Source organism: Dasypus novemcinctus, chromosome 1, assembly GCF_030445035.2.
Source record: "Dasypus novemcinctus isolate mDasNov1 chromosome 1, mDasNov1.1.hap2, whole genome shotgun sequence".
NCBI classification, from domain to species: domain Eukaryota; kingdom Metazoa; phylum Chordata; class Mammalia; order Cingulata; family Dasypodidae; genus Dasypus; species Dasypus novemcinctus.
Window position 1 is genome coordinate 131,806,585 of NC_080673.1, and position 13,898 is coordinate 131,820,482.

A 13,898-nucleotide genomic window follows, 5' to 3' on the forward strand; every position below is an offset into this window, starting at 1 on the left:
GTCACATATCATGCTGTGTAACACTGTGCAAAGACTGATCTGCTAGTGCAGAAAACATCCTTTTCTGCTCTCATCACCCTATGACCACCTCCTCAAATATTTCTGGGCCACTTCTCTGCCCTGATAATCCCAATAGAGGCTTTCTCGTACTCCAAAATCTCAAAGATGATTTAATGAGACACCCATACTTGCCATTTCTGCTTGCTCTGAGAACAAGTTGATGTCTAAGGAAGCAGGTCAAAGAGCAATGATAAACAGGCCCAGGGAACCTCTCCGAGTTTTCCATGTAGACTTTCTTCTTGCTTTTCCGATCATCCATGTCTTCCTGACAGTTATGCAATAAAACAGTTTTTGCTATGCCTTGAAGCTTTCCAGTAGCAATCTGGAAAAAGTACCAGCCTGCTTTCCTTTAACTTGGGAAGGCCTACAGTAGTTGCATTTATTGGCACCATTTTGACTTCTCTACTATCTCCAGTTCCTACTTCTGTGATATGTACCCTTTATTAAACTAACGAAAAATGCTGAGCACTGAACTTCACATTCACTGTAGTAGGCTGAATAATGGCCCCTAAAGATGTACTTATCCTAATCTTCACAACCTGTGGATGTCACCTTCATGGTAAAAGGGACTTTGCAGATGTGATTCAGTTAAGGATCTTGAGTTGGGGAGGGTATCCCAGGTGGGCCTGATATAATCACAAGGGTCCTTATAAGAAGGATTTAGGAAGAGCTAGGTCAGACAGAAGGTAATGCAATGGAAGTCAAGGGACAGAGAAAGAGATCTAAAGATGCCATGCTGCTCTGCTGCTGGCTTTGAAGATGGAGGATGGGGGCTATGTGCCCAGGTATAGAGCCGGCCTCTGGAAAAAGCAAGAAAACAGATTCTTCCCTGGGGCCTCCAGAAGGAACCAGCCCTGTTGACACCTTGACTTTAACCCTGTGAAACTGATTTCAGACTTCTGGCCTCTAGAGTTGTGCAGAAAAGCATCAAGCTTTTTGGATAGGAGAGAAACAACAGAATTCCAAGCCAGTTGCAATCGTTATATAGGGCATGATCTATAGTTTGTTATAAATTCACAGCTCTTTGGGTACTCAGAAGGAACAAAAGAGTACAGAAGTATAAAACAAAACTTAAGCATGAAATTTTTCTAAAAGCTTTATTTTCATGTTAGTTGTAAAATGTATCAAGAAATATTTAAACTTTTCTATTTTAAGACATAAAGAAACGTTGCATAATTTATGCTAAACAAGGCATTATGCCTTACATAAGGAAGACATAAAATGTCCAAGGGCTATTTAAAACATTGTAGCTTTTAAAGCTTCAACATCAGAAATATTGACCACATACTGTGAAATTGTTTCAATAAATAATTAACATTCTTCTAGACACTTAAAAAAATAAATGTGTATACATATTCTGCTATCCTAACAGACAGCTGACTATTTGCTTTGATATCCCCCACTGTTTGCCCTCAGCCACTATCACAGTGGCTAGCACGGTGCAGGGCTCCCCAGAAAATATCAGTTCAATGAATGGAGAACAATTAAAGCCCATCATTTTCAAACAAAGTTGAGTTAGGACTGAACTAACATTGATTTAACCTAAAAATGACCTTTAAAAATAACAGTACAGTGAATTACCAACCACATTCACATCTTTAAATATCAGGTAAAATATTAGAATACAAGCTTTGAAAAATAAATAAATAAAGTTAAATAAATAGAACACTCATAATAAATAGTTAAACACAATCAACACAGTGCAGCTGTCTCCAGGAGCCACCCGTTTCTCTTCTTTTTCTTTGGTGCCTCTAAAGGTAGACCTCCTTCAGGAACAGTCACTGATGAGCTCCCTCCTCTCAATTGGCACTGCCCCTTTGAGGAGAAAATGGTTGCCATTAGTAGATTCTTAAAAAAAAAACAAAACAAAAAACAACTGTGCAGCCCTCTTCTGTCTTAGATCTCTGACATGCTAGGATTTTCTGAGTGAGGCTGCTTCCCAGTCTTGTGCCAACTGCCTAAAAATCACTGCTACCCTGGGTACTGTTTAATTAGGAATAAGGCAGCTGTGGTAGCAATCACAAGTCACACTAGGCTAAAAAAAAAAAAGTATGAGCACATCATTCTCATTGAAACCTCATAGTAAACCTCATAGTAAACCACTTTATTTTCCCCATTTTATTGAGATCTGAAGATATGAAATACTTGTCTTCCTGTTCCATAAAACATCTACTATTATTTTCCCCATTTTATTGAGATCTTAAGACATGAAATACTTGTCTTCCTGTTACAGGACTAATAGGAGGTGTAGCCCAGCCTTGAGCACAGGTCAGTCTGACTGCAAGGTTCCTTCTCTTCACCATATAGTTTAGAGGCCCAGGTTTCCCAAAAGCAAAGGCTCCACTTTTCAAGTCTGAAGCCCAAAGAGGACCTGAGGTAAGCAGCCTGTTCTTTAACAGGAAAGGGGCATTTTAGACTATGTGGCCAAATTTATTTAATGTTTTGTGAACATGCATTTACCTACTATCATTTTAAGGAGATTTGCCACCAGATTAAAGGTCTTCATGGCAAAGGGACTGTGACAACAATCATCACGATATGAATCCTTCAACTAACCCCAAGATTTCGCTAACAGGATTTTCAGGAGGCAGATGCCAGTATTTGTGGCCAATGACTCCAGGCACATGTTGTAAATAAAAACCGTAACTCACCGGTTTAGCATCTTTTGGATGATTTTCTTAACCATGGGTGCTGCGGGGTTGAGACAAGTTTCCTGTCCATCCTTGAGAGTGGCTCTGCAGACAGAAGGGAGAACTGTCGTGAGGTGGGCTGGGAGTCAGAGGGTGGGCGTCGCGGGGGTCGGTGACGCGGTGGGCAGCAGCAGCAGCGCGTGGCGGAACTTACATGACTTCGGTTTGGGCGCAGTGGGCTCCCGGCGACGTCACCTTGATGCTGTCGATGTTCTTGGGGTGAATTCCCTGCACCGTCCGCACGCACTGGCAGCGCAGTTCAGAGACCACGGGAGCCCCTGGCGGAGAAGAGAGATGTGTTAGCGGGGCTGTCTGCCGCAGGGGCGCCCACCGACCCTTGGCCGCTCGTTCCCACGGGACGCGAGGTGCAGCCCCGAGTCTCACCTGCTGCGCGCCGGCGGGCGGCGAGCGCGAGCAGCAGCAGCAGCAGCGCGGGGAGCAGTCGGGGAGCGCGGGCGGCGGCGAGGGCCATGGTGCTCGGCTGGAAGGAAGGGCGGCCTGTGTCGGAGCGAGAGAGCTGGTGAGAGTTCTGTGGCTCCCGGAGATCAGCGACCGCCTTTTATCCAGGCCGGGTAGGAAAGTCCGCGGTCCTGAGGGCCAGGGAAATTCCCGGGCTCCAGGGTTGTTCCCCAATTCCGGAAGGAAGGCGCCAGCCCCGCCTCCTGGAGTAGAGGGAGATGAAGGGCGGTAGGGGCGGAGTAGGGGTGGGGGCGCTGGATGTTGAAACCAACCAGGAGGGGGTGGGGTCGCCCGGTGCCACCCGATGCCGCCCTGCATACTGTAGGATCTTTTCTTACCACCCCAAATCCCAAACCCCGCCTCGCTGGAGTAATGGCCAGAGAGGGAGGATCGTGGGCCCCCAGTGAAGGCCCCATGCACTGAGTGATGCCACTTCAATTGGCTACGTCATTAACGGAGACTTGGGCAGCCTAGGGGGAGTTCCTTATCAGAATTGCGGGGAATTAAGGCTGGAGCAGGGGGTGGATACAGGTGGGAGACCCGATTCTCCATTTTTAATGTATGTAAGTCTGTGCCTACCTTCTGGTTTAAGATGTTATTTGTATCTACATAAATACACTCTTGAATTTTTTCCTGTCATTTCAGATTACACATAAGAACATTTGCCTTCCTTTTTCCAGTGTTTTTTTTTTTTTAACAAGAAAAAAATCACAGTTTGTGTCATATCTTTCCTCAAGGGTGTGGAGAAGAATCAAAAGTTCAATTCGCTGTTTACTTTAGGACAAAGTGTCATAATGTCTCCAGACTTCCTTCCTCTCTGAAATTCTGGAAGTTCCCAAACTTGAGCAATTCATAAGTACCACATTTTTGATGAATGAGGGGTATTAATGAATGGATGAATAGCAGTAGGTGGTCATTCTAGAGCTGTTGGGGGGAGGGGGTGCTATGTTGGGATTAAAGGTCCTCAGTTTCTAGTTTTGTCCAAGCACAAAGTCATAAATAGCTGATGCCTAGTGAGGGTAGTACACTTTATTCAGAAGCAGCAAAAGATGTGTTCCTGTGAAACATCTAAGTGCTACGTAACAAATTGAATATTACTTCCAAGTTTTGTGGATGTACATCTCATTTCATTTCCATGTTATATAGCCTTTCTTGCCACCAGTAATCTGATCCCCCCTACAGAAACAATCACTGACGTGTTTTTTCTGATTACTAATAAGATATTTCAAAGGTTGTTACACCAGTTTTGTCACATGGTAGTTTGTTTTTCACCATCAGTTTTAAGGTCCTTTGTTAGGTTATGCATAGTTTTCATGCGGTTTAGGTGTGACATGTGAAAGATTCTCTTGCCGTGGAGAGAGAGCTGAGTAGGACATGGAGCACCCTCCAGCTGCTGCAGAGGCACTGAGCCAACTCTGCAGCGGTCAGCCTCTGTGGGAATACTGGTGTATGACATTCAACCTGTCTGTGGCTCAGTTTCTCATCTGAAAATTAGAGGTAAATGGTAGCATGTGCTGAAGAAGTCACAGACATATACTTAGCGACCATTTCCCAGCCCTCCTCGACCCCCCACCCCCTACCTTTTGTGTGATGATGTTTCAGTCTGTTTCCATTCCACAGCCCTTGGGAGATCTTACGTCTAATGAAAAGGCTGGAACTACCTTAAACCCGGAAACTGGGCAAAAGCAGCCCCGCCTGCTTATCAGGGCAGGCAACTCTCTGTGGCAGGACCCTCTCCCCCTGAGTTGTGTAAATATCCCACCCTTGGCAGCACAGATTTGTCTCTCCTCTCTGAAGTGAAGTGGGTGTGTGCAGCTGCCATCTACCCACCCTGCCCGGAGGAGCTCTGTGTTGTGGCTGAGGCTATGTATCCAGGACACACAGTGTAGCAACCGGCTCTATAGTATGTGCCTCAAAAAGGTTGTTATGGTGAATACGTGAGCTAGATTTGTAAAACACCATTACATACTAAGGGCTATAAAAGAATTATTTAACAAATAAAATAGAAGTTGCTTTTTCCAATATTACCTAACCAGAAACTCACCTGGAGAGTAAAATCCTTGTTTATAGACAAATAGTTACCAGTTTTATTTCCATGTTACAGATAAGAAAACTGAGTGGCAGGGAATTTAAATATTTTGCCTAAGGTTTCATTATTGATAAAATTTAGTATTTGAACTCCAAGCAGTGTGATTTGAACTACTACATTATATATTTTCTTTCCTGAGACAAGTGATTGATAACTTCAGGGGAATAGTTTGTTTTTTCTCTTTTTAGTATGTTTGTTATTTTCTTGGTTAAATAGTGTTCAGCTTTATCTTTCCTAAAGCTCAAAAACAGCAAAGTGGTCAAGTGTCCAGAATTTTATTTTATTTCACTAAAAACATGAATTTTATTTTTGCAAAAATATCTGCTTCAATTTAAAAAATCAACATCTATCTAATCACCTATCTAGCTTTCTACTTATCCAAATTAATCTACTTCACTTCCAAAATCACACAAATGGAAATTAATACTCTTCCCTGGGATCCTCCCAGACAAGGAATTTTAGTCGGCTTCTATTTGCTGTGATGAGGACTGCAGTTTTCTACTGACCCAGTTTGGGCACTTTACATATAATAACTGAAATACTTTGCTTTTAGCATTAACAGGAAACTGTTTAGATCTTCATTTGCCCTATACTTTAAGAAAACAGAAAATATTTGTTATAATGATTTCTAGAATCCACCCAAAATATTGGTGTAAACCAATGCTTTAGGTGAATAGGGCATCCAAGTATTTACAATAGCAACCAATAGGATGACACCTTTCATGAAGCATCTCATAATTTAAGTAGAATTCTCTATAATTTTAGGCCTGAGAATTGCCCAATAAAAACCAGTTACTAAAACTGAGGTACAAAAGAAAGGTTTTTTACCCCCTTTCTTAATCTACCCTTTCTCATAGTTCAATTTCTGACAGCCCCATATTAATTTTTCAGAAAATGGTGAAAGCACAGGTGTTCTGAAGCCTACTAAAATATTCCGGTTCTTTCATGTTTTAGCAGGTGTCTTCCCCAGCCAATTACTCATTGTATTAGCTTAAGAACAGATTTTGATGGACAAATTTTAAACTCATGCATTCACCAATACTTATAGGAATAGAATTATCCCTATAAATTATCCCTATAAAAAAGGAGCATTGACTGCTTAATTCTGTTTTGTGATACAATAGTCATCTTTCAGATGTGATCAACACTAACTAAATGCCTTTAAAATCTGGAGTTGCTGGCACATCTTAACCACTGTTCAGGTGTAGGGAATTGTTGTATAATATTGCTGTACCCAGGCTTGCCTTGGGAAGTTCAGCCATCACAACTAGCACTCTATGTTACTTATAATTCCTGCTTCTGTCTCTAATAGGGGAAGAATGAAGATGCCTGAACTTGGCATTTAACTCGTGGTGTGTCAGTGTTATCCATGAGTCCAGCTTCTAGTACTGTTCAGGATTCTGCCTGGCTTGAATCCTTTCCCCCTTCCTCTGGTAACAGAGCCCTGGTTTTCTATGGGAACCATCTCTACTTTCTTCCAGTCATAGTGGTTTGGCTGGTGTGACTATCCAATGTTCCAGAACTTGGACTTGTGACCCAAAGTAGTCCTTTCTGTCTGGACCTAACCTTCAGCTACCCTGACTGGCTCAGGAGTGAGCAAGTGATCTCAGCCTAGCTTAATCAGAAATGTTCCCTGGAGTCCTTTTTGCTGAGAAATGACTGGAAAAACAAGCCCTTTCTTCTGGCCGGGTCATAGCTGCTAGGGTAGAAGCTTGGCGCTTTTCCAATGTTTAGGGAGAGCCTACCTGAAATAAAGCCAGCATGGAGTGAGGCTGATTGCCAAAGATAATTTTTGTACTCCAGGGCCCAGTTTTTATCTCGTGTAACCATCAATTTTTTAGTTTTATAGGTCAGATGATTCGCTTTCCATGATGCCAATTTGAGTTGAGATGTTGTCGCTGATTCCACTTACTTAGATTTGGGTAGTATTCCAAGTATTTTCTTAAAAATAGATTTTAATATAGATTTTGCACTTCCATTGCCTTAAGATTGTTTTCTAAGCTTTTGTGGAAGTAGTATTGAGTAATTAAATTACATTGTAATCATATAATAAAAAGATGCCAAAATTACAAAAGAATGTCTCAGGAAGGAAATATAGGAAATGTCTCCATGGAAATCATTTTTATTATGGTTATACTGGGGATGAACACACCAGGATGACTCTGGTATTATGGAAGCAAAAATAAGGAAGTTGAGAGATGAGTTATAAACCACAGTTAAGACACCACACACAGGATGAAGAGACATAACTGGGGGAAAGGCGAAAAATCACCCTAAAACTTGATGGTCAGCAAATGTCCACTGTAATGTTTTAAAGGTTTAACATATGTTAATAAATTCTTTATGGCCCATATATGGTCTCTGTTAATAAATGTTCCCTATGTGCTGGAAAAAAAGGTATTTTGTACAATTGTTGGGTGAACCATGCTATGAATTTTACTCAGAGCAATTTGTTTGATCATATTGCTTAACTTCTATACTATATAATTTTTTTTACTGTCTTGTCAACTAAGTACTGAAAAAATCTTTAATTATGATTACGGATTTGTCTGTTGCTCCTTTTAGCTCTCTCAATTTTGCTGTAAGTATTTTGATATTATGTTAAGTCCATAAAATTTTAAGTTTGCTTGGTCTCCTGTCAAATTGCTCCTCTTTTCATTTTGAATCAGCTTTCTATATCTCTAATGCTATTTTTTCCTAAAGAATGAATATATTAATTAAATATTAATGCAACTACTATTAATTAATATATTAATATATCCATGTCAGGTTTCTTTCAGGTAGTTTTACATGATATAATGTTTTCATTCTTTTAATTTTAAGTATGAGTCCTAATGTTTAAAATGTCTCTTTCAAGCAGAATTATTATTTATCTTATTTATAATGTCTGATAATGTTTTACTTTTAATTGGTGTGTCTATTCTATTTACATTTCTTAATATGGTTAGATTTAAGTCTATCATTTTGATGTTTGTCTTCTATTTGCCCTATCATTTTAAAAATAAACATTTTAATTTGGTATCATTTTTTATTTACAAAAAAATTGTGTAGATAACATAGAGAGTTCCTGTGTATCTTTTGCCTAATTTTTCCTAATGCTAATATCTTACATAATTATAGTCCTTTTGTCATAACTACAAAATTAACCTTGGCACATTGCTATTAACTAAACTTCATTCTTTATTCAAATTTTACTCAGTTTTTTCACTAATACCCCTTTTCTGTTCTAATCTAGGATCCAATCTAGGATATCACATTTCATTTAGTCATCATGTCTCCTTAGTTTCCTCTGATCTGTAACAATTTCTTAACCTTTTCTTGTTTTTCATGACCTTGACAGTTTTAAAAGTGTACTGGTTTTGTGTTTTGTAAAATTATTCAATTTAAATAATTTTCTCATAATTATCCTGGGTTTATGGGTTTGAGAGAAGACTATCATGGAAACGAAGTTTCCTTCTCATCACATTATATCAAGTGGCCCATGATATCCACATGACGTAACTGGTGATGTTAACTTGATTGCTTGGTTAAGGTGGAATTTGTTATGGTTACTTAATTCTAATTTATTTCCTAGTCAGTTTATTGGAAACAAGGCTTTAAGGTGGGAGACTCTACTTATATTATGAGGAATTCTTCAATCAGGAAGAATTTGTCCCTTCTGCCCCTGTCCCATCTGTTTTATTGTTTTCCCTTTTATTCCTTCATTACTGTCTTTTTTGTGTATGTTATTCAGGTATTTTCTTTTATTCCATTTGAACTCCTTTACAGATTTTTAAATGTAAAATTTTGCATTTTGTTTTTAAGTGGTTGCCCTAGAAATTTCAATATATGCCCTTCACAGGTGGCACTTTTCTTTAACACTTTTTCCAGCAGTTGAAGATACATTACATTATAAATGCACTTACTTCCCTACCTGCTCTTTGTGCTATTTTTGTCCTATATTTTACTTTACATACGTGGTTATTTCCATAGGTCAATTACTATTATTATAGTTTTAAATAGTCAGTACTTGTTTCCATAAGCTCATTTGTTAACCATTTCTGATGCATTTTATTCCTTCCTGCATATCCACGCTTCTCTCTGGGGACATTTTCCTTCAATCTTAAGAATTTTTCATAGTATTCCTGTAATGTAGATCTATAGGTTCAAATTCTCTTGGCTTTTGTTTTTTCTGAAAAGTTCTTTATTTAATCTTTTTAAAAATCACCTTTATAGAGGTATGATTTACATATATGAAATGCACTAATTTTTAAGGATATAGTTCAATGAGTTTTACAAACATGTTCAGTTATTTAACTGTCATCACAATAAAAATGTACAGCATTTCCTTTACCCCATAAAATTCCTTTATGCTCATTTGCAGCCAATTCCCTCCCACCACTAGCCATTGATCCCAGGAATCTACTGATCTGCTTTTGGTCTCTATAATTATATATATCTTTTAAGGGTCCCTGAAAAATGGAATCAAAGAGTATATATTCTTTCCTACCAGTTTTGTTTTACTCAACATGATTTTTTGAGGTTTATTAGTATCATTGTCTGTGTAAGTAGTTGTATTTTTTATTGCTGAATATTATTTCATTATACCAATGTATCCCAATATGTTCATCCATTCATCAATTGATGGACATTTGGGTTACATCCATTTTTTGGCTTTTTCTAAATAAATCTGGCCTGACTGGTCATGTACAAGCTTTGGTGTGGACATATATTTTCTTCCCTAGTGAGTGAATATCAAGGAGGGGAATTGATGTATTAATTTTCTAATTCTGTGTAACAGTTTACCCCAGTGACTAGGAAAAGAAATATTTATCGTCTTGCAGTATCTGTGGGTCAGGAATGGGGTAACGGTTTACCTGCATGGTTCTGGCTTGGAGTGTTCCATGAAACTGCAAAGAGCAGGCTGTGCTGCAGTCATCTGAAGGCTTGGCTGGGTAGTTGGGGGTAAGGTGGGGAGGGATATCCTTGCAAGCTCATTTATGTCCCAGGGGGCAGGAAGACTCAGTTCCTCACCACATGGACCTCTACATGGGGCTGTTCACATGATAGCTAACATCTCCCAGAAAAAACAATGTAAGAGAGAGAACAAGGCAGAAACCAAAACGAGTTTTATCCCTTAGCCTGGGAAGTGACAAGCTCTCACTTCAGTCATATTTTATTCATCACCAGACCAATCTGATACAATGTGGGGCTGCAGGAATACCAGGAGGTGAGGAACATTGGAAACCATCTTGGAGGCTGGCACAGTACCCAAGAGGCATTGGAGTAATTTTGAACTCAGCGATCATTACTTCAATTAGATCTTTATACTGATGAAATTCTAAGGTCATTCACTTTTCTTGCTATTTTTTAAATTGCACAAATTATTTGAATTTTTAGAAAGAATCCACTTTACCACCATTTTGCTCCCTGCATTATTGAATGGGAAAGAATTCCATAATTATTTGAAACTTTGATAAACAAAAGCATCTAAATAGGAGCCCTTGTTAAAATGTTCATAAAAATTTGAAAGTTTGAAAAACACTAATTTTAAATGACCATGTAAAAAAGAGCTATATCTGATATTAAACTTGGATTCTCAAGGTAATAGTATTTTGTAATAGCATCAAATATTCTTTCCTCTCATTGCATAAGAGCTGTTCAGGAAGTGCCAGCCCGAAGCAGACATAAAATTAGGCATAACCTACACCTAACTGTATAACAGTTTGGACATCCAGGAGGAACAGATGTGAGATAAGAATAAAACAATACCTAAACATGACGTTTTTGTAAAAACTTTTATTTTCATGTCATTTATAAAAATGTAACAATCATTATTGTAACTTATCCATACTAATACAAACACTGCATAATGAACATTAAACAAGGCAGTATGCCTTACAGGTAAGACATAAAATGTCCATGGGATGTTTCAACATAAGAATGTTGACCATAAACTGTGAAATTTCAATAAATAACTGACATTCTCTTTAAAAAGTACAAAAGGAGATGTGCATATATATTCCTCTATGGCTAACAGTAATCTCACTGCCTGTTTGCGTGGATATCTCCCACCTCCCACTCCCATCACAAAGGCTGACATTTGATGGGCTCTCAATAAATATTGGTTTAATGAGATATTTAAAACCCATCATTTAAAACCAAATAAATAATCAGGACTGAACTAAGTTTGATTGGACACATTCACATCTTCAAATATGGAAAATATTACAACACAAGCTTTGAAAAATAAATACATACATAAATAAATAGAGCCCCAATAAGAAATAGTCAAACACAATAAGCCCAGTACAGGGGTCCTCAGAAGCCACATGTTTTTCTTCTTAAATTTTGGGCTCTGTAGGGGCTGAGCTGCTTCAGGAATAAGCTACCCACGAGCTTCCTCCTTCCCTCTGGATCAGTTGGTGCTGTCCCTGTGATGAGAAAATGGTTACTGGTACAGGTACTAAGGAAAGCTGCCCTTGTTCCTGCTCCACCCACTGAGACTGCAGGCATTTCTGCCTTCAGCCTTGCACCAAGGGAAGGTCGGGCGGTATGCCTTGCTCTGCACAGCAGAGACCTTGGACTCTCGAATGCTTTTTATTGAATTGAGTTGTGGACTCAGCTACATTAATGGCTTAAGAGAGCCAAAATGTCTTGTTTGCTGACTATCACGCTGGGCTAAAAGTTCACATTCACGATCTCACTTAAACGTCATAGCCAAAACCATGAGGTAGTTACTATTATCTTCCCCATTACACTGAAGTGCCAGGAGATTAAAAAAAAAAAACAACTCTCAGGTGTACACAGTTAATGGGTGGACAATTCTATACTTGAACTCTGGTGGGTCTCACTGAAAACTCCCTACTTATTACTGTTAGTGGTCCATGTTACCCAAAAAGATCTGCTTTTCAGATCTGAAGTCCATGAGTGATTGTAAAATTCCTTTAGGGGAACCATGTTAGCATAATTATCCTTCTTCAGTGAGTTTTAATGAATGCACATTCATTTGGAAGGAGGTTGGTGGTGGTCACGGGACATAACCTTTCCCCACCAGAGCAGATAAATGATCTTTACGGCAGTTATTGTGAAAATAACAATCATGATTTTTCAATCCTTCAACTAAACCCAAGATTTCGCTAATAGAATTTTCAGGAGGCAGATGTCAGTATTTGTGACGAATGACTCCAGGTACATGTTGTAAATAAAAACCATAACTTACCGTTTTAGCATCTTTTGGACGATTTTCTTAACCACGGGTGCGGCGGGGTTGAGACAAGCTTCCTGCCCATTCTTGAGAGTGGCTCTGCAGAGAGAAGAGGGGTGGGCGTGAGGTCGGGCTGGGAGTCAGAGGGTGGGCGTCGCGGGGGTCGGTGACGCGGTGGGCAGCAGCAGCAGCGCGTGGCGGAACTTACATGACTTCGGTTTGGGCGCAGTGGGCTCCCGGGGACGTCACCTTGATGCTGTCGATGTTCTTGGGGTGAATTCCCTGCATGGTCTGCAGGCAATGGCAGCGCAGTTCAGAGACCAAGGGAGCCCCTGCGGGAGAGCAAAGATCGGTTAGCAGGGCTGTCTCCTGCAGGGGCGCCCACCGACCCTCGGCAGCTCGTGGGGTCCCCGAGTCTCACCTGCTGCGCGCCGGCCGGCGGCGAGCACGAGCAGCAGCAGCAGCAGCGCGGGGAGCAGTCGGGGAGCGCGGGCGGCGGCGAGGGCCATGGTGCTCGGCTGGGGCGCAGGGGCTGCGTGCGTCTGGAGCGAGAGAGCAGGCGCGGGGAAGGCTGCCTGTGGTCCGCGCTCTGTGGCTTCCCGAGATCGGCGATCCCCTTTTATCCATAGCCGGGTAGGACGGTCCTGCGCCCTCAGGGCCAGGGAAATTCCCGGTCCTCCAGGCCCACATTCCGGAAGGGAGGCACTGGCCCCGCCTCCTGGTGTAGAGTGGGGAGGGGGACGCACCCTGTGCCCTCGCCGCCCTGTGCTCCCGCGAGACTCCCTCAGACCTGAATATGCTCTTACTTTCCCAAACCCCAAAACGGGTGCGAGTCGCTGGCCGTTCTGGAGTGACCTCCAGGGAAGGGAGACCGAGGGCGCCAAGTGATTTCAGTGTGCAGAGCCCGGAGCGTCAGTCCCCATTGCCCCGGGGCCGCTGGACCTGAGACTGAACTTCAGGACATCTTTAGGGAGAGAGTGATCCAGTGTAGGCGGGAAAATGGGAGCCTCATCTCGCTCTGTTCTTTAACCTTAAGTTCTGCAGATTTTATTTATCTCTGAAATAAATCCAGTGTTTAAAAGTACATCTCTCAGATTACACCTAAGAACGTTTGTCCCGTTTCTGGTGTTTTAGGAATTCAAATAAATCACACTTTGTGCCAGATTTTTCTACGATGGGGCGTGGGGTAGGGTGGGGGACAGACCATTAAATTCTCAGGTTAATTCAGTGTTTATTTCAGGATACAGTGTTGTAAACTCTCATCCTTTCTGTCTGAAATTCTGGAACTTCCAAAACTGTTGTAGTTCTGTTAGCTTCACCTTCCTGTTGTCTAGGAAGCTTTGTTTTGATTCATGAAAGTCATTCTGGATCTTTGAGGGACTGTATAAGGCTCAGGAGGTCCCCCTTTTTACTA

General features: G+C 40.9%; 2 protein-coding genes across 2 annotated transcripts; both read right to left on the reverse strand.

Moving 5' to 3' along the window:
• Positions 1-1,143: 1,143 nt before the first annotated feature.
• On the reverse strand, positions 1,144-3,317 carry LOC101442965 (growth-regulated protein homolog gamma-like). Its single transcript, XM_004465324.5, has 4 exons — positions 3,135-3,317; positions 2,905-3,028; positions 2,712-2,795; positions 1,144-1,875 (listed from the first exon to the last, which is right to left on the reverse strand). The coding sequence occupies exons 1-4, from the start codon at positions 3,220-3,222 to the stop codon at positions 1,860-1,862; spliced, it is 312 nt and encodes a 103-aa protein (XP_004465381.1). The 5' UTR covers positions 3,223-3,317; the 3' UTR covers positions 1,144-1,859.
• Positions 3,318-11,056: 7,739 nt separating this feature from the next.
• LOC101443410 (growth-regulated protein homolog gamma-like) lies at positions 11,057-13,114 on the reverse strand. The gene is made up of 4 exons (XM_004465325.5): positions 12,906-13,114; positions 12,693-12,816; positions 12,500-12,583; positions 11,057-11,711 (listed from the first exon to the last, which is right to left on the reverse strand). The coding sequence occupies exons 1-4, from the start codon at positions 12,991-12,993 to the stop codon at positions 11,696-11,698; spliced, it is 312 nt and encodes a 103-aa protein (XP_004465382.1). The 5' UTR covers positions 12,994-13,114; the 3' UTR covers positions 11,057-11,695.
• Between the last annotated feature and the right edge of the window lie 784 nt (positions 13,115-13,898).